The 19,382-nt window shown below is 39.2% G+C and overlaps 2 protein-coding genes across 5 annotated transcripts; one reads left to right on the top strand and one right to left on the bottom strand.

The window, feature by feature from the left end:
* Positions 1-5: 5 nt before the first annotated feature.
* atg9b (autophagy related 9B) lies at positions 6-12,009 on the bottom strand. 3 transcript variants are annotated; one of them, XM_044367051.1, is made up of 15 exons: positions 11,753-12,009; positions 11,364-11,507; positions 10,521-10,564; positions 10,130-10,194; positions 8,872-9,042; positions 6,908-7,049; positions 5,970-6,718; positions 5,436-5,589; positions 4,988-5,167; positions 4,574-4,819; positions 4,075-4,313; positions 3,853-3,946; positions 3,387-3,471; positions 2,562-2,731; positions 6-2,398 (listed from the first exon to the last, which is right to left on the bottom strand). In XM_044367051.1, the coding sequence occupies exons 2-14, from the start codon at positions 11,470-11,472 to the stop codon at positions 2,580-2,582; spliced, it is 2,430 nt and encodes an 809-aa protein (XP_044222986.1). In that variant the 5' UTR covers positions 11,473-11,507; positions 11,753-12,009; the 3' UTR covers positions 6-2,398; positions 2,562-2,579. The 3 variants fall into 3 exon arrangements, with proteins under 3 accessions (XP_044222986.1, XP_044222987.1, XP_044222989.1); XM_044367052.1 differs by having other exon boundaries at positions 11,364-11,496; XM_044367054.1 differs by having other exon boundaries at positions 11,364-11,493.
* A 172-nt stretch (positions 12,010-12,181) lies between these two features.
* On the top strand, positions 12,182-18,475 carry abcb8 (ATP-binding cassette, sub-family B (MDR/TAP), member 8). Of its 2 annotated transcripts, none has more exons than XM_044367056.1 (16): positions 12,182-12,284; positions 13,717-14,047; positions 14,158-14,313; positions 14,763-14,857; positions 15,007-15,112; positions 15,264-15,425; positions 15,935-16,020; positions 16,136-16,233; positions 16,330-16,435; positions 16,553-16,586; positions 16,677-16,813; positions 16,928-17,022; positions 17,118-17,251; positions 17,384-17,531; positions 17,616-17,866; positions 18,085-18,475. In XM_044367056.1, the coding sequence occupies exons 1-16, from the start codon at positions 12,274-12,276 to the stop codon at positions 18,166-18,168; spliced, it is 2,034 nt and encodes a 677-aa protein (XP_044222991.1). In that variant the 5' UTR covers positions 12,182-12,273; the 3' UTR covers positions 18,169-18,475. The 2 variants fall into 2 exon arrangements, with proteins under 2 accessions (XP_044222991.1, XP_044222990.1); XM_044367055.1 differs by having other exon boundaries at positions 12,283-12,488.
* The last annotated feature ends 907 nt before the right edge of the window (positions 18,476-19,382 follow it).

Genomic DNA, 19,382 nt, shown 5'->3' with positions numbered 1-19,382 from the left:
TTTTAAAAAAGAAAAACAGCTTGTTTTCTGTCAGTGCAAAATTCTGAGTTCATGTTAGCATAATTATGCAGGTGTCAAGATCAGCAGTCCCTCCACATACACACTCACAAAGAAAGTGGAACAAGTTTTAAACACACGAGAGGGCAAAGACGTATCTGTAAGCTCTAAAGTGTTGCATTAGTGAAGTGAGAACTAGTTTACTATCATCTCCTGTGTAGGGATGGGACGATAAAAGATTTTATTGCAGATCGTGATTAAAAAACACGATAAGCTGATCATGGTGAATTTCCATTATCAGGATAATCGTGTATATCCTCACGAGTGACCTGAAAAAGCTGTATAGCTCACTAACATACAGTCCTATGTTGATTTCCTGATTTATTTTGAATTACCACAAGGGGGAGCCCACATCTTTCCAGTCATTCTGGAAATATTTGTTTCTTAAGAAAATGTAAGGTAAAGTGATTCCAGTATGTTTTAGTGCCATTTTTAGAGTTTTAAGCATATTTTGATGTTTATCAGGATAATACCATGAATCACAGTTATTTTGGCCAGGATAATCGCAACATTTTCATATCGTCCCATGCCTACTCCTGTGTGCAGAATGAAGTAGAAAAATGTGTAGAGCAGTATTTTGCGCACCACATCAACAAGCAGATATAGTCCCAGTTTATTTAAAGTGTAAATCACATTCAATATCATGCAGCTGGGCATGTTATTTTTGCATTAATAAAAGCATTATACCAAAATCATTTTTTGAACTTCTTTTAAATTTGGGGGGGGGGGGGGACATGCCATTTCTTTTATCAACGAGAATATAAACTTTAGTGACAAATCTAAATAAATGATTTTTTTTTTTTTTTCAAATAAATAATACACATATATCAATTAAATATCTGAGGGGGAAACAGGTAATAAATAAACCTAAAGCTAATCAATGATTCTGACTGTGGCAAGCCTTTTTTCTTCTCACACTCATACTTTGAAAGTATAACGCCAACACTGAGAGAATCTGTCAAAAAATCTTTAAACCTAAAGCTGCAGATTCAACTGTGCACACTTTGAAGTCAGCCCTTATGATGGAATTCCATGTTCATGTGAACATTTGCACAAAAAAAAGGTGCAAAATTAGTGCACACAACCAAGATTTGTAAAAGCAATACCACCCTGTTTTGTTCTAAAAAAAAGGAAAAAGAAAAAGAAAAAAAGAAAAGATTCCTCTTGACTATTTCTGGGACATCAATGCTTGACTCAAAACATTTGCTGGGCAAAGAATAAAAGCAGAAAGTGAAATGGATTCCATTTACACCTGCCATCAAAATCAAAATGCAGTTAAAAGATGCATCTGTATGATGAGAAAAACTCAAATATATTTCTATTTATACAAGAGTAAATGAACTGCAGAGGTACTCATTGGAAAATTAGGTTTTCGTCACTGCCACTGAGGTAATACGGAAAACTAGGATTTAAATACATAAGTGTTAAGGCATAAAGCTGACTCTGTGTCTAGCTTTAATAGAATTAAAATACATCTTCTATCTGCATTGGGATTTGATGCCAAGTGCATTCTGATCCATGATTTCAATCCTGTTTTTTAAGGATTGGCAAAGGTCTTGATACATGAGCTGTAGAAATATTAATACTGAACAAAATCTGTATTTAGGACCACTAAACACAGACAGCAGCATCAAAGCATGTGTATGCCTAGTTTATCAAGCCCAATGGGGCTTTTTCCAGGTACACATGGTGTTTTAGTACGGCTACTGTACACTTAGCTCCTTATCATAGCAATACTTGGTATATTTTTCAAGGATTAGATCTGGTAGTAAAAATGTGGACTTTTCAAGGAGGAGTAAGACGCAAAAGTGTATTTACAAATCACAAGGGTCAAACAGCACGAGTTGAAATATTGAATTAATTTTTTCAGATGATCACAATTTGTTCAGGCAGCTATGATACAGCTTACAGTCTTTGTAGCACAGATCAGGACACCTTTATGTCAAAAACTACAATTAAGACTGTAAAACCTTGTGATGTACAAATACTTGAATTAAAGTCACTATGAGCCTTTTGCGTTCCACAATAAAATTGACCACACTCACCATCACACAGTGATCCTATGAATACACTATATTGTCTCTCTGTCACTTTATACGCAGTTTGTCTGTACATGTTTATATGACAAAAATCGTGATGAAACGGACGGAAGACATATGGTTTCCCTGATGCCATAGTCTGCCTGGTGTGACAGGATGAGGCGTGGAGGTGCAGAGACAGTGGTTATTCAATGAGCCCCTCTTACAACAAACGCTGAATGATGTTTTAAAGGTCCATGCTAAATTCTCCATGAAGATCATCTAAGGCCACAATGTTCATTGAAGAAAGTAAAATGTAAACACTATAAAACAAAAAAGAGAAGAGAAATTATCATGGCGCTGTATCCTTTTGTAGGATAAAAGGCCATTTGTTGTTAGGATCAACAAATAAATCAGTCACAGAATATAGAACCACAAAGTAAAGATCATAGTGTCATCTTACAGAGCTCAAAAGTGAGCATATACCTGATGACAAAAGGCACTTCAACAACTACTCCTGGTGCCCTGTTTTGGAGTAGATCCACTGTTAATCTCCTGATCTTCTTCATCCTCCTCCTCCTCCTCTTGCCAGCCACCAAGGTGCACAGGATGGGGCATGGAAATTGTGGAACCAAGGCTACTATGTGCCTGGAAACCTAATGTGAGTGAGTGAGAGTACAGTCTAGTTAATACAAATGATTGATACAATACCCAACACTTTCCACACCTTTGCAGACTAAATGCTCAGCGATTCACAGCTTTCACTGAGATTATCTACTCTATAATATGTTTACACACCTTCAATACATTCAAAGATCTGTGAATGTTAAACATAGCAGCATGCCTGTAAGGTGTTTTTCCACCTTTATGGCAGCCACTAATCTCCATTTATTTCACAGTTGGAAAATCAGTTTGTAGGGACTTAAAAACCTCTATGAATTTACAGTGAACTTCATATTTGCTTTATTGTTACCTCAATGATGTTGCAGTTTCCCATAAATTATCAGTACCAAAACAAAAAGAAGATATGATTGCTCCTAAAATCTATTCTAATGTGATCTAAAGTCATTGTCCTTTAAGGTTCTGCTTAATTTGCAGTTGGATATCTGACTGTGTGTAATAAGTGTAAACAGGCGCTGCACTATGATCAATTCCTTCCACATTACACAGAGTCATTTGATGTTATGTTAATATCAAAAATATAAATTAACGTGGGCGGAAAAGTCATTTAGCCTTCACAAACAGAAAAATTCAGTGACAGTCAATCTACACCAAAATCTGAAAGTTCTTCATAATCAATATTTAATTTACCAGTGCTTGCGTGTAGATCTCTCAATGGCACCGGGTTCTGCCACTGCCCCGAAGGTCTCTGCGGGTGGGAGCTCTGCTGGTGGAGCTAGAGAGACAAGCAGTTGTCACTATACAGCAGAACTGCGGTCTACAAAGAATCTTCAAAAGTGATACTCCACCCAAAATCTATGTTTTGAGTAGCAAATATTTACCCCTAGTAGACATGAAAGTGGATGGGGGTTTTTTTTCACCATAAAAACAGGTCACTAGTGAAATTCTTTGCTACCAACTTAAATGAAGCTGACTGCAGCCTCTGTGCTCCATGATGGACAAACAACAAATTTTTTACAGCCACCTTTTAAAATTTCAGAAGATAAATTTTAAGTTGCGCATCGCTTCAAAAATCCAGGTACACAACAGATGAAAGGGAAGAGGTATAGAGTCAACAATAGCACCTGGAGGCCACTGTTCATTGTCAGAAAATTACCTCATGCATGTAGATAGCGTGGAGGCTCATCTCTGCTGAGGCAAACTCTGAGTGCAGCGCATTGCTCCGAATGCGAGAGTCACTGATAGACATACTGAAAAACACATGAAAAACATGTTAATCAAAGCTGAAGTCTTTGCATGTATTAATCAGTTTCACCGTACATTAATCAATCTGCATTACGTAAATAATGCAATAGAAAATGAAATGTCTGGTGCACACCTGTCCATGACGGTGCGATCGCTGCGGTACATGGTGCTCTCAGGATGGACGGAGGAGGGCAGGAGGCCGTGAGAGCGGCCGCGGCTGGCATGTGTGAGCTGGGAGGTGGATAAAGAGGCCAGGACACTGGCAGCAGCAGAAGCAGCGGTGCTTGGCGGGATGAAGCGATGATCTCGCCCTTGTAGTCCAGATGCAGTTAGAATGGGGTGGGCCAGGACACTGGCCAACAGATTATCAGGCTGGAAACAACACACATCAGAGCCACTGGATGAATACATTTACATTGGTTTAGCAAAATTTACTGAGTGCAAAACAAAAGTTGTGACACAATGCCTTTTGGGGAAAAAACATTGTTGAACTAAATTCATCAAATCATGAAATGTATTGTTACATCAGTTCAAATTTGAATAAAATATAATGTGACCACTTTAGCATACAAAATCTCTATGGCGCATGTATGGCTAATGGTAAGATCAACAGGGTACTCAGGGTTTCTTACCCCAGTGCCAGACTCGTTGGACTGCAGTGAAGTGCAGAGAGGAGCCTCAGAGAGCAGCAGCTGGGTGGAGGGGCCACCTTGTGCGTCGTGATGCACCTTCTCCTTTAGATGGCTGATGAACACTGAGCTCTCCTGTGGCGGCTGCCAACGTGGGTTCTTAATGGTGAAATGCATGAGAGACAACTCTGTCTTGCCATTCTCGGCCTGTTGGTATATGGAGGCCTCTGTCTGGCCCTCTGACATCCACTGCAAAAACATCAGAGGATACATTTCAATTCAAGAAATAACAGCATCACAACAATAAAGTAAACATTTACTGAGACCTCAGCTCATGTGGGGTCAGACTCCCCTCAGCTTCATAAAAGCTAATGAGTGGGCTGACTTGAATTCTGTGTAAGGCAAAATTATCCTTACTGTTGGGTTTCCATGGCGTCTGATGTCCATCTGCGCAAAGGAACAGATGTCTCCAACTCCAACAACCTCCACAGTGAAACTCCTGAAGAAGTCAATGATCTCTAGAGACTTGTTCCTCAGAAGGAAGATGAGAATGAAGGGTGTGACGATAGGACTGAGCAACTCCTCCAAGATGAACACCTGATTTGGAAGATATTCCAGAAGATATTTATTACAGTCTCAGATTCTAATGTAGATCAATGTGCAATCAATGTTCCCAAAATATACTTAATCTTTAATTCATTTACCATGAATTAAAGGGCATTACATCAATAAATCCAAGCTTGGCATTGACCAGGTGCTACATTAAAAACTCCATCGTTCAATCGCAACCAAAACTCATGCATTATTTTAGTTTGAGTGGGACAAATTTGCGCCTGCCTATCCATTGAGGTTCTGCCTTCCTCACCGCTTTGTACTGGAACAGCTGTGCCACCTCGTCACGGGTCTCGCTCTTGTTAGCATTGCCCCTCCAGTGGTCTGGCATGTAGTGAATGTGTGCCAGCATGCACTGCAGCAGCTGTTCTGGACACCACACCATATGCTCATCTGGGATGAAGGACCTAGTGTTGGACAAATTCAGAATATGGCATATTTTAAACAGTACCCCTGTACTCGTGAGATAAGTAAATCAAGAAAAGAGGATTCTTTAATAAGGTAATGTTTGATTTTTGACTGAAAGCCTGTGACTGATTAGGGAACAAGGATGCTCTTAAAGTTTCCTCATATACATTAAGAAAGCAATGTGCAAGATGACTATGTAAAAAAAATAAATTGCTCAACAAAAAAACCTGCAAATTATATTATGATATACAGTTGTCTGTATATAATGATATAAATGACATGAGTAACAATAAAAACTTCCTTCAGTGCTACACCTACTGGGAGTGATCCTGCAATAGATGCAGGAAAAAAAAAAAACAACCTGTCTCTGAAAACCCACCTGGTGATAGTAATAACCACCCCCAGCACAGTGATAAGGGTCAGAATGTGCTGTACTGTCAGAACGTCCTCATCATAGACTGTCAGTGCAATGAGCACAGCCAACACCGAGCCAGAGAAGAAGGCAATGTTTTTAGCAAGCACAGTCAGCAGGGGTGATGTAAAGGAGTTCATGTATTTGGAAGTGGGCTTGTAGCCGCGGCCTAAGCGTCCATGCAGCTCATGGTCCAGCTCATTGAAGTGACGCAGGTATAAACGACCGTACAGGGACCAACGTCGGGCACCCAGGCTCCCGGGCTCTCTGCGGATCACTTCAGTGTAGCTGAAAAAAGCATACAGCACTTGCCACACCAGGATGAAGGGACACAGCAGCAAATTGGCCAAACCCATCAGCAGGATGACTCTACTAAGCTGCTGGGCGAGCTCTAGGCGGTTTCCAATGCGCTTGTACTTGGGGTGCAGGTTCCATTTATTCTGAAACAGAGAGCCAGGACCCCAGAATAGTATGAGCTCAAAGTTGTACTTCAGGCCTTGTGTGAGGAATACCACATTGCCCAGCAGGGGGAGCTGCAGCTGCACTGGTAGGAGTGATTTGTTTATCATGGCCACCATGTAGTTCTTGAATCTCAGGATGCGGTGATAGATGTCGAGTTCTGTCAGCTCTTTCTTGTGTATGCACATTTGCTGTTCGCGCTGCAGGCTGATGAGCCGGTCCTGCACTTCCTGCCATGTGAAGTTGCATAGTTCATCCTGGGACAAGGAGACAACAGAGTGATTAAACTGACTAACATAGAGGCAATGTGTGATGCCACAACTCAAACTGGTAACGCTCATCATTTTTAGTGTGGTAATTGTCATTTTATGTCTTCATAATGACGAGCAGAAGTGACCTACTGCTGTGGAACATTTTGATAAAAGGCATCCAGGTGTAGCACTTACCATTCTGATCTTCAGCGCTTTGATGTAGAACTGCCTGATCTCCCAATAGCTCAGAACATTGCAAAAGACTTTAATGAGTCGATAGACCCAGAAGATGGCTGCCATGATGAGAAGGAATATGATCCAGCTGTTTTCCTGGATCCTGAATCAAAAAACAAAGGGGATGAAGAGATAGCCCACAAAGAAAAGCCTTTCATTATCTGACAAAGTGGTAAAAACAGGAAGCTATGCTGAAATTTCAGATCCACCATTACAACAAAATAACATGTTTCTAAAGTGGATATTCATATATATGATATATATGATACCACCTGCTGCTGTTATGACATTGAAAACTGACCCTTTTCTCAGTATGTAACTTAAATCATGATAAACAGATGAGAAGTGTTGCTCTGTGTATGTTGCCATCTATTAAACTGACACTGAGCCCCTGTTTACATGTAACGGGTTGGGTAACCTGCTTACTTCATTCTATAATTAAGGAAGCTTCCCAGTATTCCAAATCACAACTCAGAACACGGTAACGTACACTTCAAAAACACACATCAGCCAATATCAGAGAAATTATTGGATACTTATAGATAAAATATCAGAATGTTTAATACAAATGTCTGGCTTTAAAAGGGAAATCAGAGAGGGCAGTGAGGATCCAAATAGTGGGACATGATGTTCCCAAATTGGAATGCCAAGCAGTTGTGCGTCATTGGCTTTGATATAAATGACTATTGAGCCACAGTCAGAATCAGGAACAAATTGATGAGAGGCCTATTAGACTAGCTGGAGAAAACAAGCAGAGGTTAGGCTGCATCGTGGAAAAAAACATGACAACACTGGGTTTGGGGGGTGGGGTCTGTTCCTTGCAGCCTGCTAGTGAGGTGTCATGTGGTTGTCAGCTTGCTTGCCCAGCTGAATTGTCAGTATCTCAGCCGGCCAGTTTTACCTCACTGAAGCTATCAATTACATTACCCTGTTCCCTAAAGCCAGTGTGAACACAGTGCACAAATACTTTCTTCCTCGTAATCATCAGTTGCAGGAATGTTGCAACTTGAAGCTGCCGATCTCAAGTTGAAATGAACAGCAAAACTGAGTATGAACAAACGTCACTTTCACTTCAAATCCAAGAGACCTTAAAATAAAAATTGGATTTGATCAAACAATATAATTTAACACTGTGTTCCCTATTAATAGGCCTGTTTTAAAAACAAATCTGACCTTTAATGCTGGCTGTCCTGGTAATCTGTCACTGCCATTAAGACTTTTGTTCAACACGAATAACTGTAATTTGGCAGATGCCTTCAAAAGGAAAATGCATGACACAAAATATAATAATTGGATCACATGGATGTGTATAAAAGTTGCCTCATTTGGGACAATGTCTTAAGAGTAAAATCAAGCGATGGATACTAAGGTCTGCCAGTAAACTGTGGTTGAGTGTTCATAATCTCATACGGGGTAGTGAAAAGACTATTTCTGATTAAGTCACTGCTTTAGAAAGCTAACTGTTAATAAAAGAGCTTAAAGAGTCATTGTTTAGCATTAGAAATACGAGTGAGTTCTCATAATTTTCTACGGTAAAGCAAGAGATCCACAGGGTACAGCTAAATACGCTATTACTCCATATTCCTACCCAGTGACCATATCTTGCAGTCTGAAACCATCTGACACCATCCTATAAGAAATGAAGACTGAGAGTCTGATTACAACTGTATTACGCCAGACAAATTAAATCCCTCTAAAGGCCTGTCTCTAAAAGGGCTCTAATAATATCCTAGACCATGTCTACTTGAGAACAAAGTATCTAATCGAACTGGCTGAACTGAGCAGACAGGCACATCACTTTATGCGACTGTACAGCCTTTTCTAATTATTCACTTTGACTGTCCCATTCATTTTGCCCCCCACAGGAAAAGAAAGAATTTTACATACACCTAAGCTCTCCATACTTCTATATTTAACACAATTACCTCTGAGTACACTGCTGGCTGGGTAGGATGGCATCTGGAAGAGTGACCTTGTTCCTGTCCAAGGGATTCTGGCCCGGCCCGGTGTGATTGACGACTCGATTGGCAAACAGGACATCGTACTCCACGCAGTTGACAAGGAACGTTGTGAATGTGACAACAAACAAAAACTGACTATTAGGGTGAGAGAAAAAAAGAAAATAAGGAGAGATTAAGCTTTAGACCCCAAATCATAATTATAACAACAGATATCAATATTGGTATATAATATTTAGCTAAGTGACTGTATTTTATTCTAACCAAACCAAGCTTGGCAGTTAAAGATTAGTTAGCGAGTTTGTCAGCATATGTGCAGATATTCCAATGTTGTTAGCTTATTGCAGATATATCAGTATCACTAAATTGAAAACTTGGTTTGAGGAAACAGTGTCTCCATTAGATAGTTTGTCCACCAGAGAGCACTGACAAGTCAATTTTTCAACTGTAAAATGTCTTGGTCAATATGTGTCTTTGTCAGCGTTAAAATTAATGAATAAAAACTCACAAATATCAATATCACTGTCTGCCTCAAAAATCCAATATCTGACATACTGGCTATACTGAGAAGGGATTAATGTTTTATTGCGGTTAAGACAGATCAACTGCACTTCAATTATTAAATATGTGGACATGCTGAGGTTTGTTTTGGGCTGTCATTATGTGGACAGATTTCCTCCAACTAATAGTTTAAGGGAAGCTGTGTTAATGAGCACACTGTGGCAAGATTCAGACAAACACCAGAGCAGAACCTAATAATAGAGATGGCCTACTGGCACGGTAGCAGCAGAAAAATTATCTCAGGCAGCAGGAATTGAAAATAAACAACATACTGCACTGACACATTGGCCTGGTGAGGTGATTTAGACTAAAAGACTAAGTCACATCAACAGAAAAGCTGAAACAAAGAGTATGAAGAAAATCTTTGTGTTCAGTTTAGTGAACACAGTTTCGGGAAATTATTTCACATGAGATTCAAGTACATCTGCTGTTGAAATCATCTGGCTGAGCTTGCTCATACTGAAGCCTGAGGCACACTTAGCTGTCACAACAACATGAAAAATTACCGGTGGCATAAATGAGGCTTACTGTAAGTCTGACAAAAAACAAGCTTCCTGTTCAAACTGCACACTCAACTCAACCCCAAGTTTTTAATTAAAAGCATATAGCTACATCTTATGATGTATTCTTCAGGCATTTAAACTTTTTAATACTTAATACTTACACAAGTTCAAAGAACTCTGTCAACATCATACAAGCAAATCCATTCTTTTGATGAAAATGGTAGATGTGGACAGTCTGGTTAAGGAAAACATGACGGCAAAAGCTTTAAATGAAAACATGAAACACAGCCTTGGGCCATCACTGAAAGTACCATAAGTAAACATAGACAATCTTCAAGGCTTCACAAGATATCACAAATATAACAAACATCCAACTAGAAAACTCACTTTCCCATTGCTTCCTCTAGTAACACTGTAAAAATTATGTGGCAATCAGGCAATGACATTGTAAAATTCAACCAATTCTTATTATCAACATGACATGGTGCCAGCCATATGAAAATACACTATCAGAAACCTGCTATTAAACTGTCCTGTAATTTAAAAGGATATTCTTGTGAAGAAGTTATCCAGGTTCTTGATGTGATGCCATGAGTCTGGAACAGAAATGTAAAGGAAAGCATGAGATAGCTGGAAACCCCAAAACATGTTGACCCAGATGCATCACTTTTTCACAGTACTTCAACTCTGGCAACTCTCTCTCTTTGAACAACAGTCAGGTGTCCACATGAACATTGAAAGAGGTTTTCCTCACCTAATCATTCCTTACTTCATACTAGCTATTAAAAGATCCCCTCCAAATGCACTTTCAATGTAAGTGATGGGGGCCAAAATCCACAGTGTGTCCACACAGTCATTTTGTTCAAAGTTTATCTGAAGCTTATATGAGGCTTCAGCAGTCTGGGTTAGTCATGTCAAGTAGATATCTGCCACATTTACAGTCCTTTTAAATTAAATTCCCTCTTTGTGTTTCCTCAGACAGCGTTTCCCTGTTGAGCTGCAGGGGAAGAACAGTAACAAGAAGAGGGGCTTTGACACTAAAAAGACTGAAATATTTAAAGATATCTACTTGATTTGACTAATTTGGACAGCTGAAGTTTCGTATTAGCTTAATTTTTGCGCAGAGGGAGGACTGTGGATTTTGGCCTCCATCACTTACATTGTAAGTGCATTATGTAGGGATCTTCTAATGGTCAGTATGAACAGGAGAATGATTATGGCCAGAAAAACATATTTCAATGTTCATTAAGGCACCTGACTGTTGTTTTAAGACAAACATGAAAAATTGTGAACCTGTCGTGTAATCTAATACAAGACTGCCAAAGTGCAGTTGGTGGTTAATATTATTTAAGATAATTTACACTCAACTTATCTAAGTCATGATGACATGTTTACCTTTCAGGCCTTCGGGTACATGCACCAGTAAATCCTCCTCCCCTGGTGGTGAGTCCTCCTCAAAGTCCTCAATTCTCTGATACTCCTGGTAAGCTTCAAGGTTGGCCATTGTGCTTCACATTCTTACTCCCTACTGACGAGCGACTTGAAGTAAACAGCGTGTGAAAACGAAAGCAGACTTGCAACCTCAGCTACATCCTATAGCTAGCCACAGCAGTTCGAATATAGGTAGCAACAGCTAACGTTAGCCTGCTAACCTGCTAGTCTAACGACGTTACACTGCCATGGTAACGCGTAATAAAAATGCGAAGCAGTTTGAAATTAAGTAGACGAATATCCCGCAGATAATTAATGAATGCTATATACCTGCATATAAGATAACTAACTACCTGGCAGCTGTCTGGTGGCTGGCTAGCCTGTGAATGATTCAGCCACTCGTGTAGTCAGGGTGACACGGTTTGTTTTGTTCCCGACTTGGTCCGTCCATCTGCTGATGTTGATCTGCTTTTCGTCTTTGCTCAGAGTCCAAATCTTGACCAGAGCTCGTTTAATACGAACAGATATGTTGTAATTACGATGCGGTGGTCGTCAGTCTGCTCAGAGGTCGGGTAGTAGGTTTCCAAAAATACACTCTCCCGTGTGCGTCCACTGTTTTTGTCTTTCACAAACAAATGTCAACAAAACGTCATTGACGTCACTTCGGTTTTAGCCGCGTCGTCACGTCCGGGACACAATTGTAGTTTTTTCGAGTTTTCCATGAAGAAAGCCACTTTTTTCGCTTCTTTGTTTCAGGATGCCGCATGAAATCACTTAAAAGTCTTCAGTTTATGGCCTGTTGTAAAATAAAGTAGCACACCGCGGCCTGAAGCCGCAGTTGAAAATAAAGCCGAGGTCCTCTGTGGCCACAGAAATGCACTCTGGGTTAGTGTCAATATGGCGGTCTGTAGGTTACCTTTGGATTACTTCAGAGCTTAAACGATTATTTAGAGCTAACTGTTATTCATGAAACAAGCATAAAAACATGTTTCAGTTAATTTGGTGCAGAGCCAACATTACTGCACCTGTGCGGTCACTGTCGTTTTACCCGAGATGCAATAAAACAGCAGATTTCTGGAAACTTTCACGGTAGGGTAAAGTCACCCGGCAGCTAGCTTAGCTAATGACAGCCGACCTATTAAAACGTTATTATGTGTTGATTAACACTGACAAGCGTCGGCCTACTTTACTGACCTAGACAGGACGTCTGGACATAGCTGGTTAACTTCAGTGTTCATATGTGCAGTGAGATGTACCTGTTTGTTCGAGTTGTGTAATGCAGATTAGAGTTGAAACAGTCGATTAATTGATCAGTTGAGCGACAGGAAAAGTATCAACAATTTTCACGCTTCAATTAATTTGTCGTTTTTATAGATAGAGTACTTTATTAATCCCAAAGGGAAATTAAAGTGTTGCAGCAGGCACTTAACATAAATCAAAATACAAACACAATTCAAAACTAAACTATAACTAACTAACTAGACTAACTCAAACTTAAAATAGAATAGAGACTAGACTGTAAAAATAAATTCTTAAATGAAATGTTTCTTCAGGTTCTGTGTGTAAAACAGATCCAGCATCAGACAACAACATACAGGCTTCACAATGAAAACAAAACATCTGAAATGCTTTATGCAGTGAATTTTGTTTTCAAGCATGAAAGGCAAACATTTGCTTGCTCCAGCTTTTCATACTTGAGGATTTGCTACTTTTCCGTGTTTTACATCATTATAAATGGAATAATGGTTTTGGACCAAACCAACTACTTTTTAAAATTTTATTTAATCCTTTATTTAAACAGGCAGTCTCATTGAAATCAGGATCTCTTTTTCAAGAGAGAACTGTGTGCAAGAATAAATACAGTTTAAACATAGACAGACACACAGATTATTCACAGACACACATTACACATTATTTTCACATTGAGAGAAACAATTACAATTGGGATTGCAAATACATAAATAAAGTCTTTAAACATCATGTGAAACTAGAGAGTGTTTTTGATGAAAGTACAATACTTACTGGTTGCTGTCATCATTCTTACTGTTCATACTGGCCTCGCTTTCTTGTACGACTCCAGTGTAAAATTGAGAAACAATGAATTAATAATGATTCATTGAGAAAATAATTAACAGATTAATAATGATAATAATAGCTAGTTGCAGTCCTAATTTAGATCAGTCTAAAGTGTAAAACCTGCCTGGCTATGATACCTGTAGAGTTCTTAGAGGCATTGCTTTTGTTGCATTAGATTTACAACATTTTCATGATAGGCTATTGCATGCCCAAGTGTATTAATGTTCTTTTTCATATCCAGGTTGTATACATCTCCGGGATCAAATGCACACAGCTCCTCACAAAAACCTGGTAATGCTGTCAGTCGCATTTGGAGCCTTACTCAGAGAGCCGTCCGCCAGTCCACCACCCGAACATCTAAACCCCCGGGAGTGGCTCTGAAGTTTATCCTGGGACCTGCACTACTTACTGTCTCCGGACGTCTGTTTTGCCATGTAGCTTATTGCGAGGCAGATGTGAATAACAACACTCCAGTGGAGGCTGAAGCCAAAAGTCCTGTGCCTGAGTTCAAATGGCATATCTTGTGGGAATTTGTCAAACCTCAGCTGCTTGCTCTCATTGGTGCTGTGGTGGTAAGCCTGAATCACTTCACTTAAACACAATGTCAGTGTTTCTGAAACAAAATGCAATGTGACATGTTTAAGACACTGATCAACTAAAACTGATCATTTTCTTTTTTTAGCTTGCTTTTGGTGCCGCTATCTTGAATATTCAAATCCCCTTGATGCTTGGGGATCTGGTGAATGTTGTGGCACGCTACCTCAGGGAACATACTGGGAATTATGTCCATGAGATGAGGGCTCCTGCCCTGAAATTGCTTGGACTGTACGGCATCCAAGTAAGTCCAAAAATATCATAAGCAGTAGCACAACTTTTCATGTCATTGCTTTTCACAAGAATCAACAACAATTAGCCTATGATGAGATAATTATTCTGGCATAGGTCTATCTCTTATAATAATTAGAACGTAGTTGCAAAGATGTATAACTACACATTTTTTGGCACTGTCTTTCTACAGTCTAATGCTTTTATTACATTGTATAATAAAATGCTCCTATTTGAACACATATTCCTTGCAATAATTCTACTCATTCAGCAGCTGCTTGCAGATCTCTAATTTCTAAAGAAATCTATTTTTTCTTAGAGCTATGATGCTCATTAGCCTTCAGCATGCTCTGTTCCACTCACTGTCATTCTGACAAAATATGCATGCAAACATATAAATGTCACAGCTGTTTCCTGGAAAACGGTCTATTAAACTTGCCATTAATCACCTCCTTTGTGCAGGGCCTGCTGACGACCGGCTACATCATCCTGCTGTCAAGGGTGGGAGAGAGAGTGGCAGCTGACATGAGGAAGACCCTTTTTGCATCCTTACTAAGGTACATATTCCTTAGTGTTGACTTAGAGCAGAACATGCACTATGTAGGACACAACGATGTCATGTTTACGCTAATGCTCCACTGTTGTGAAAGGACCACATCTGCAGTCCAACAAGGAGTCCTGTCAACATTATTATTTTTTGTCTCAGACAAGATGTGGCTTTCTACGATGCCAATAAAACTGGGCAGCTGGTGAATCGCTTGACTGCTGACATTCAGGAGTTCAAGTCATCCTTTAAATTGGTCATCTCTCAGGTATAACCACATGCATGTTTGAACAGTCATAGTATGGCATCAAAGTGCTGATTTTTTTTGCAAAATAACCAATAATATGTGTGTTATGGAGGAATATATGCTGGTTTTGTCCTTCTAATTCCCATTTTTTGCTCTTTTTTCATATTTGCAGGGTCTAAGGAGTATGACACAGACAGTTGGATGTTTTGTGTCTCTATATGTCATCTCCCCTAAGCTTACAGGTTTGACAGTGGTTGTCATTCCCTGTCTAGTGGGAGCAGGGGCTTTCCTTGGCTCATTCCTTCGCAAACTATCCCGTTTGGCTCAAGAACAGGTGAGACTAAATATAGTAGTTTCATTTAGCTCTGAATCTTTGAAAGGATTGATTGCAATATGAATTTCAACAATAAACTCATCACAGAGGGCAGACATACTGTACTTCCTCCTTACTAAACACAGTATAGATGTCTTTTCACTACTGTTAACTCAATGTTAAGATGACAAGTTTCTTCGCAACTTCTTTTTGACTCTATCTGTGTTTTGCATAACTTCATGGGCTGACATAGAAACAGAAAGATACAGCATAACTATGCCTGTTTTGTAAGATATGTCAGACTGAAAATGAGCACTCCCAATTTGTCAGAAGAGACAGAAAATTGCCCTTGCTGGCAGTTTTGAGAACAGACGTTTGCACTGCTACCATGAAGCTTAAGTATGTTATTACACAGCAACACAAAGCTATTAATTGTATGTACAATCTGAGATACACTGGAGTTGCTATTGTTTTGTTATTTACAGATTAAGTTTAATTTGCTGTTCATTTAACTTTGTGTTCAATTTAAGGTGGCAAAAGCAACAGGAGTGGCAGACGAGGCACTTGGAAATGTGCGGACAGTGAAAGCTTTTGCCATGGAGGAGCGGGAGCTACAGTAAGTGATAGTATATTATGATATAATCATAGCCATAGTACTTTTAGAAGACACTGTACTGTCACATCAGATATGTTAGATAATATGTATCAATTTCCAAAAATCTCTTTTCCAGGTTATACGCATATGAAGTTGACAAATCATGCGAAATGAATGAAAATCTTGGTGCTGGAATAGCAATTTTCCAAGGACTGTCAAACGTTGCCCTGAACTGTGAGTGTATTACACTTAGGCAACTAATGTTGAGAAAATGGTTACATCAGGATGTTCAGTATGATAACATGTTTGTGTTGTGTATCATTGATACAGGCATTGTTCTGGGAACTATTTTTGCAGGAGGGACTTTAATTTCTAGCAATGAAATGTCCCCTGGAGACCTCATGTCTTTCTTGGTTGCTTCCCAGACAGTGCAGAGGTAAAAGACACAACTTCTCCCATCAATTAATAATGTTAACTCTGCATCACCATATAAAGTTAAATAATAGATTTAATTGATGTTAGGGTATAACAAATCCATCTTCTTTATGCTTAGGTCTTTGGCCAGTATCTCTATCCTCTTTGGACAGGTGAGTGAATGTTATATAAAGAAATATTTTGTGTGTAGCAATTGAGTTGGCATTTCAGTTGACTCATTGTGTCCAAAATATTTTCTACAGATGGTGAGAGGAATAAGCTCTGGGGCCCGTGTTTTTGAATACCTGTCTTTGCAACCTACTATCCCACTCGCTGGAGGAGGACGCATTCCTTACCATTCACTGACAGGAAGAGTTGATTTTATGAACATTTCGTTCAGGTTGGAATCTTAATTCAAAACAAAAATAGATTGCAACACTAAAGTAGACATTAACTGAACATAAATATCAGAAGAAACTACGTATGTGGTCATTTCTTTTTTGTATATTTATAGCTATCCGACAAGACCTGAACATCAGATCTTGAAGAAGTTAAACTTAACGCTGCCACCTTGCAAAACTGTCGCCATCGTTGGAGAATCTGGAGGGGGTATTTTTCTTCGTTAATGATTCTGATTGTAATCATGTGACAATAAAACAATGTAACCGTGAGCCTGTAAATTAATTAATTTTATAAATTTGAAGGAAAGTCCACAGTAGCCTCCTTACTGGAGCGTTTCTATGACCCGACCAGTGGTGTCATCATGTTGGACGGACTCGACATTCGAACGCTCGACTTGTCCTGGCTGAGGGGGCAAGTTATCGGATTTATTGATCAGGTAAAGATTGCTCATCATTAATACGTCCCAATTTTTAAATAGGAATATAAATAATCAATCAGTGTCAGTCAATGTGTTAATTATTCCCATTTGCCGTCCAGTTTTCATTGTATCTTCCACCACTCTTTGCAGGAGCCAGTTTTGTTCGGATCATCTATCATTGAAAACATCCGCTTTGGGAAGCCTGAAGCCACTGACGCGGAGGTCATTAATGCAGCCAAGCAAGCTAACGCTCACCGCTTCATTACAGATTTCCCAGATGGCTATAACACTGTGGTTGGTATGTGCTCTCATTAAGACTCTTATTACTATTTAAAAAATGATGTGCCTTTTAAATACTAAGCTTCATATATTCGAAACCCAGGCGAGCGAGGTGTGACGTTATCAGGTGGACAGAAACAGCGCATTGCCATCGCCCGCGCCTTGATTAAGAACCCCAGCATCCTTGTACTGGATGAAGCGACCAGCGCTTTGGATGCAGAATCAGAGCGCGTGGTGCAGGAAGCTCTGGACAGGGCCACAAGGGGTCGCACTGTGCTCATCATCGCCCACCGGCTGAGCACCATTCAAGGCGCTGACCTCATCTGTGTCATGAGCAATGGCCGCATTGTGGAGGTGAGGTAGCAGAGTGTTTAGAGAAATGGAGGCCGCTTATCTCTTGTTAAATGCCTTGGCTAATTTATTAGACTACATTGTAAGTTCAGGGTGGCACTGAAGAGATTTGACTTCATTCAATGTTCGGTAATTTATACAGATATATTGGATGCCTCCATATGAATGTACTGACAATGTAAGTTTTAATTATATCTAATAGCTTCCTCTTTTCTTTTCAGGCTGGGACTCACTTGGAACTGCTGAGTAAAGGAGGACTTTATTCTGATCTGATCCGTAGGCAAAGAGCTGAGGGGAAGAAATGACCACTGCAACAACTTTTCTGTAGATCTACGATGAGTAGTAGAATATTTTTAAATGCATAGAGAACGCTCAGGCAGACAGATGAGTTGTATAAAACAGGTGATGTAAATTTACCAGCCCACTGTCTAATTTTATGAAAGACTTTCAAATGCATTCAGGTAAATGTATAAGTGGACCAACTGGATCAGCCTGTGAACAAACCACACTACTGTATAGTCTTCAGCAGAAATGGAAATTTCATAAAATAATTTATTCTGTATAAAATAATATGATAGGAATAAAATAAAATTGTGTTTGAATGAGTGTACTGATTTTTTTTCCTTTTTATGGATCATAATGCAGATGATCTTCACACTAGTTTACAAATACAATAGGGTACGTGTTTTATGAGGAGTACTGTCAATGCCTTATGGATAGTGTCATTTCTTGTGTTTTGTCACCATCACCTGTTTTTAAACTGATTACTGTATTTGCTAAATGTTGATTTGGAAAGTCACGTATATAGGTTATGACTGTTAATGAATTTAAAGATGACACCTACCTCTATATTTGCGTTTTTACTAACCTCTAAGATAAAACTTTTGACTAACTTGTCACCATTTTAATCTATTATGACATAGATTCAAGATTACCCCAGTCACTGTCCTTCATGAAGTTAAAAAAAAAACATTTTTCAAGCTACCTTTCAACCCTACATATGGTGAATGTTTGATACTCAAAATATTGGTTTGGGGTATGATGTCCCGATTTGATCTGGCATTATTTTATTCATCCGTCTTATGTGTGCTAAGACAAAGTCATGGACAGTGGGGAATATCAACCATCACCCTTGTTTTTTATTGTATTATATAGTGCTCATTTCACCAAACTGAACAAGTGGATAGCAAAGATTTTAATGCATCATAATATGGTCTACACCATTGCTCAGGCAAAAAGATTTTACATTTGCTTTTAATTGATCAAGGTGTTCAGCGTGACAACTACCTTGCAGAATCCATTTGTAGTTTGAGATTAGATTACAAACAATCAAGTTAAGAAACATTTAATGTGGTTTTTTTCATGAACACTTGTACACCTCTCTTACAACTGTAGGGGAGAATGGGGTAAATAGAGCCAGTGGGTAAAATGAGCCACCCCCTTTATCTCGGTAATCATAAGCAAAAGAAATCATGTGACCACAAATTAAGAAAGAATAGTTCACATTACTCAATCCATC

This window comes from Thunnus albacares, chromosome 12, assembly GCF_914725855.1.
Source record: "Thunnus albacares chromosome 12, fThuAlb1.1, whole genome shotgun sequence".
NCBI classification, from domain to species: domain Eukaryota; kingdom Metazoa; phylum Chordata; class Actinopteri; order Scombriformes; family Scombridae; genus Thunnus; species Thunnus albacares.
This window is presented reverse-complemented; position numbering and strand designations above follow the sequence as displayed.